At 48.9% G+C, this 3,753-nt stretch overlaps 1 protein-coding gene across 1 annotated transcript in view; it reads left to right on the top strand.

The window, feature by feature from the left end:
- Positions 1 to 2,995: 2,995 nt before the first annotated feature.
- Positions 2,996 to 3,753, top strand: part of CDO1 (cysteine dioxygenase type 1) — a gene marked incomplete at its 5' end in the record, with an annotated part of 11,147 nt that continues 10,389 nt past the window's right edge. Inside the window, 1 exon segment of the mRNA XM_014591529.1 lies at positions 2,996 to 3,073. Coding sequence (XP_014447015.1) covers positions 2,996 to 3,073 — 78 coding nt within the window.

Raw genomic sequence — 3,753 nt, 5'->3', positions numbered from 1 at the left:
CTTCGGCCCCGGCCTCCCGAGCAGTGTCCCCGCCCCGGACCAGGAGCGAGGGGAGACCATGGCCACACGCTCTCAGGCTGGAGCCCGCCTGCCGCCCTCAAGAACCTCCTAGCGATGGGGACTCCCGGAGCGCCTCCCAGCTGTCGGGAGAAAGGTGACGTTGGAGGCTTGATCGTCCCTGGTCTGCTCCATCCTCTGCCTTGTCGCCTGCAAGCGCAGGCACCTGCCACCGCGCATTTTTGTGAAACGGTGGCTAGGGGTGGTCAGCCGCCAGTGTCCCATTGCTGCCGTCCCCCCTCCCGGACTAATTTAACCTCCCCCAACTGCGGGCTTATTCAGACCTTCTCTCAGATTTTGTGAGTTAAACGCACGGCCGACCGCAGTTTTGTCAGCTCCCAAACGACCTGCTTTCTCTTATCCTTCGTTCGAGGCTCTGAGATGTAAGCTGAAGACCACCGCTTCCCAGTCGTGCTCCGCGGTGTCCTGGTAGCCAGGGCCTTTGCCGCGGGCTTGGTGATTAAGTGGAGATCGGGGAACCCGCCATCTTCTGGGCCGCAGTGCATGCAGTCTAGCCCCGAAGGGTGAGAGGTCCTGCTTCTCTGGAAGACAGCCAGCGCTCTCCTCCAAAGTTGGATGCCTTGAGGGTGGGGATAGGGAGGAGTTGGGGGAGAAAGAGCAAAGAATTCATTTTGCCTTCGGAGCAGTTTCTGTTAGTCCCTTCTCCCCAACAGGTAAGGAGGTTTGGTAAACTTTCATGGTTTAGTTTGCTTAGATTTTGCTGTAAGGCTGAGCCTTGGAGAGAAGACCGAGCGTAAGACACGCCACACACACACACACACACCGTGGGGTGGGCGGGGATGGCCTCATTGCAACCCCGGCTCCTCCATTTACCTCTCCTCTCAGGGTTTTGGGCACAGATGCCTGGTGAGATTTTCAAGCAACCAGATCGGGCCTCAACTGCATAGTCAGTTATGTGGGATCCAGCGCCTTACCCATCACATCACCTGCTGGCACAGGTTTTTTAGAAGGTACTGCTTTAACTGTATCTTAGGTTCCCAAGTATTAGAGAAAAAGTGAGTCCCACTGAGAATCTCATTTCCACTTGCAAGTGGCTTTAGGAAATTCCTCTAGCTCCCATCAGCTGGTTCTGGGGCAGGTCCATCTGTGGCTGTCAAACCTGTGGCAGAGTCTAGTTTTAAGACTCACCTGCATTGGCTCCAGGTGGTTGAGGGCTCACTGTGGACCTGGCACTCCTAGTCACTTCACCTTAAAACAGGTGTCGGCTGACTTAGGGGCTCAGGCAGTGAAGGGGCTGGATAACTTGCCAGGTCTTGCTTCTAAGTATCAGCTCCAGGGTTCACCTTAGTACTGCTGTTTCCAAAACTCGGGCTGAACCCCTGTTAAACTTCCTCCAGACACAGGACACTGACAGCTTCGTCTGAGTAGGTATGTCAGGGCCAAGCGGATCAGCATCCAGGGTGGGCTGGGACAGCTCCACCAAGTGCAGTGACTTCCGCCTGTAATCCCACCACTGAAAGGCTCAGGCGGGGCATCAGTCGTTCCTAGGCAACAGAGAGAGACCCTGTCTCTAGAAAAATATAGAAGAACAAAACCGTTTTCAGGAGGCTCAAATTAGTCTAGATTGACAGCTCTAGCCCCCTGGAATGCAGCCAGTTGGCCTGATGGATCTGTTCTGCGAGCAGGTTTCTGAGGTACAGCTGATAAAGATAATGGTGTCATCTTGAGTGGGCAGGAGGGAGGGAAATGGGGAAGCAGAAATCATTCTGCCGTACTTGTTGCATGGAGTGGATGCCTGTTCCGTAAAGGTCCTGCTCTTTGACCTTGGGAGGTCATTGCAGAAGAATCAAGACAGTACATGTTCCAGCGATGGGCCAGACCATAAATTCTCTGGAAGAAGCCTCAGGAGTAAGAGGTGACCCCAAGTCTGGTGAAGAGAAGGGTAGGGTCCTGGTTCAGAAGCCCGGTTTATAGTGAATTAAAGGCTGCGTGCACAGCCCTTGCTAGGTCAGAATGAGCTGGGAATAAGGAAGACGGACAGCTGAAAAGCACTTGCTCAGCAGAGGCCTGGAGGATCAGGCTCTGCAGGCACTGGCCCTGAGCCCAGGGGGAGGGAAGGGACAGGACCGAAGGGACAGGACACGAGTGAACAGATGACCAAGTGAACAAACGTACAAAAGGGGGAGTAGGTATCCCTTTCTTAAAAGTGACAGTCTAGATGAATGTCATCATTTCAAACTTTTGCTGATTAGATGGTTTCAGTAGGACCCTTAGACCAACAGAAACTTGAAAGTTGCTTTTTTTTCTTGGTAGAATGGTTATGGTGGTTGTTGGTTGTTGGGGTTTCCGACTCCCCCCCCCCACCTTTTTGCCAATAACTGGTTTCTTCTCACTGTAAGTGGTTTAGTGTTCTTTACTTCCCACATTCCGTCTCCTTTGTCCTGGTACTTGGGTCAGTCCTTAGCCTATTCGAGAACATTTTATTATGAGTGCTTTTGAATATGATCTGTGTCCAGGCTTTAGTAAACCTAGGGAGAATTCTAGAACAGTTATCTAATGAAACCTTGTTTCTTAAGTCCTGATTGAGCTACTGGGAGGAAACCCCCAGACAATAGCCGCATTCTTAGCTAGAGCAGTCGTGCACTTTGCAAATACTGTCTGTGGAAACAGTTTGCTCTCCTTATCAATTCCAGGCTGTGAATGGGGAGACATGTTGTGGAATCCGCTTCCCCCATGCCATTAATTAAACTGAGCAGCTGCCTCTGTAAATGAAGTCATTGAAAATACATGTCCAGATTGAACTGAAAAGATCATTTTCATTTGCGCTGGATTTCTAACTAGAAAAGCACATTCAAGTTGCTCAGAAGTAGAAATACTGACATTCGGGAATGAATGGTATTTTGTGACACACTTAACTTTTCCTGGTGCTGGTTTCTATTACCAAATTCAAGCTTCTGAATACGTTCTCTTGTTGTAGATACACCCGAAATCTTGTGGATCAAGGAAATGGAAAATTTAACCTGATGATTCTCTGTTGGGGTGAAGGACATGGCAGGTAAGATGACTATTCATCCACACACACTCATTAAAATGTCTGCTCAGGCAAAGGCAAACTACTGGGTCGGGGTAGCCACATGTCTTCCGAGTGCTCACAGATCTTAATTTGCTAATTATTTGTTCATGATGTCTCCTCGTACAACAGAAGTTCTCACGAGAATTAGCACAGGGGGGTTCAGGCTCAGTGTGTGCGTATTAAAATCAGTCCCCCAAAGAGTCGTGAATCAAAGGTGAGTGGTCCTTAGCTTAACCTCTCTGTTCTGTGCGGCTAAGTTTTGACCTTCCTGGTGTTTGAGATATGTAAACAACTGTGAGACCAAAGACCAAAGTGTTAAGATTTGGAGCTAGAAAAGCATTTCACAAATTCAGGAAATTTTCTTTTTACTTGTTTAGTTTCTTTAGCTGGAAGGCAACTTTTAAACTGATACTAATTCATTGAAATTTGGTTTCTTACCTCTAGTTTTTACATTTGCCAGTCTTATTACCAACTGAATATTGTTATCTTTTAAAACAGTCTTCTGTCCTTTGAGAATGGTGAAAATAATAATCCAGACCCATTTTTTTTTTTTTGAGAGATTTTTATTGTAGGGCGCGTGCGCTCGCCAGACAGACAGAGAGAGACATAGAGACAGAAAGCGAGAAATCACCCCCCGGGGGGATAGTCACGCCGCCATCCCT

This window comes from Tupaia chinensis, unplaced genomic scaffold (genome assembly GCF_000334495.1).
Source record: "Tupaia chinensis unplaced genomic scaffold, TupChi_1.0 Scaffold000591_1, whole genome shotgun sequence".
In the NCBI taxonomy this organism is placed as follows: Eukaryota; Metazoa; Chordata; class Mammalia; order Scandentia; family Tupaiidae; genus Tupaia; species Tupaia belangeri.
Note: the sequence above shows the minus strand (reverse complement) of the source record. Positions and strands in the feature narration are given on the sequence as shown.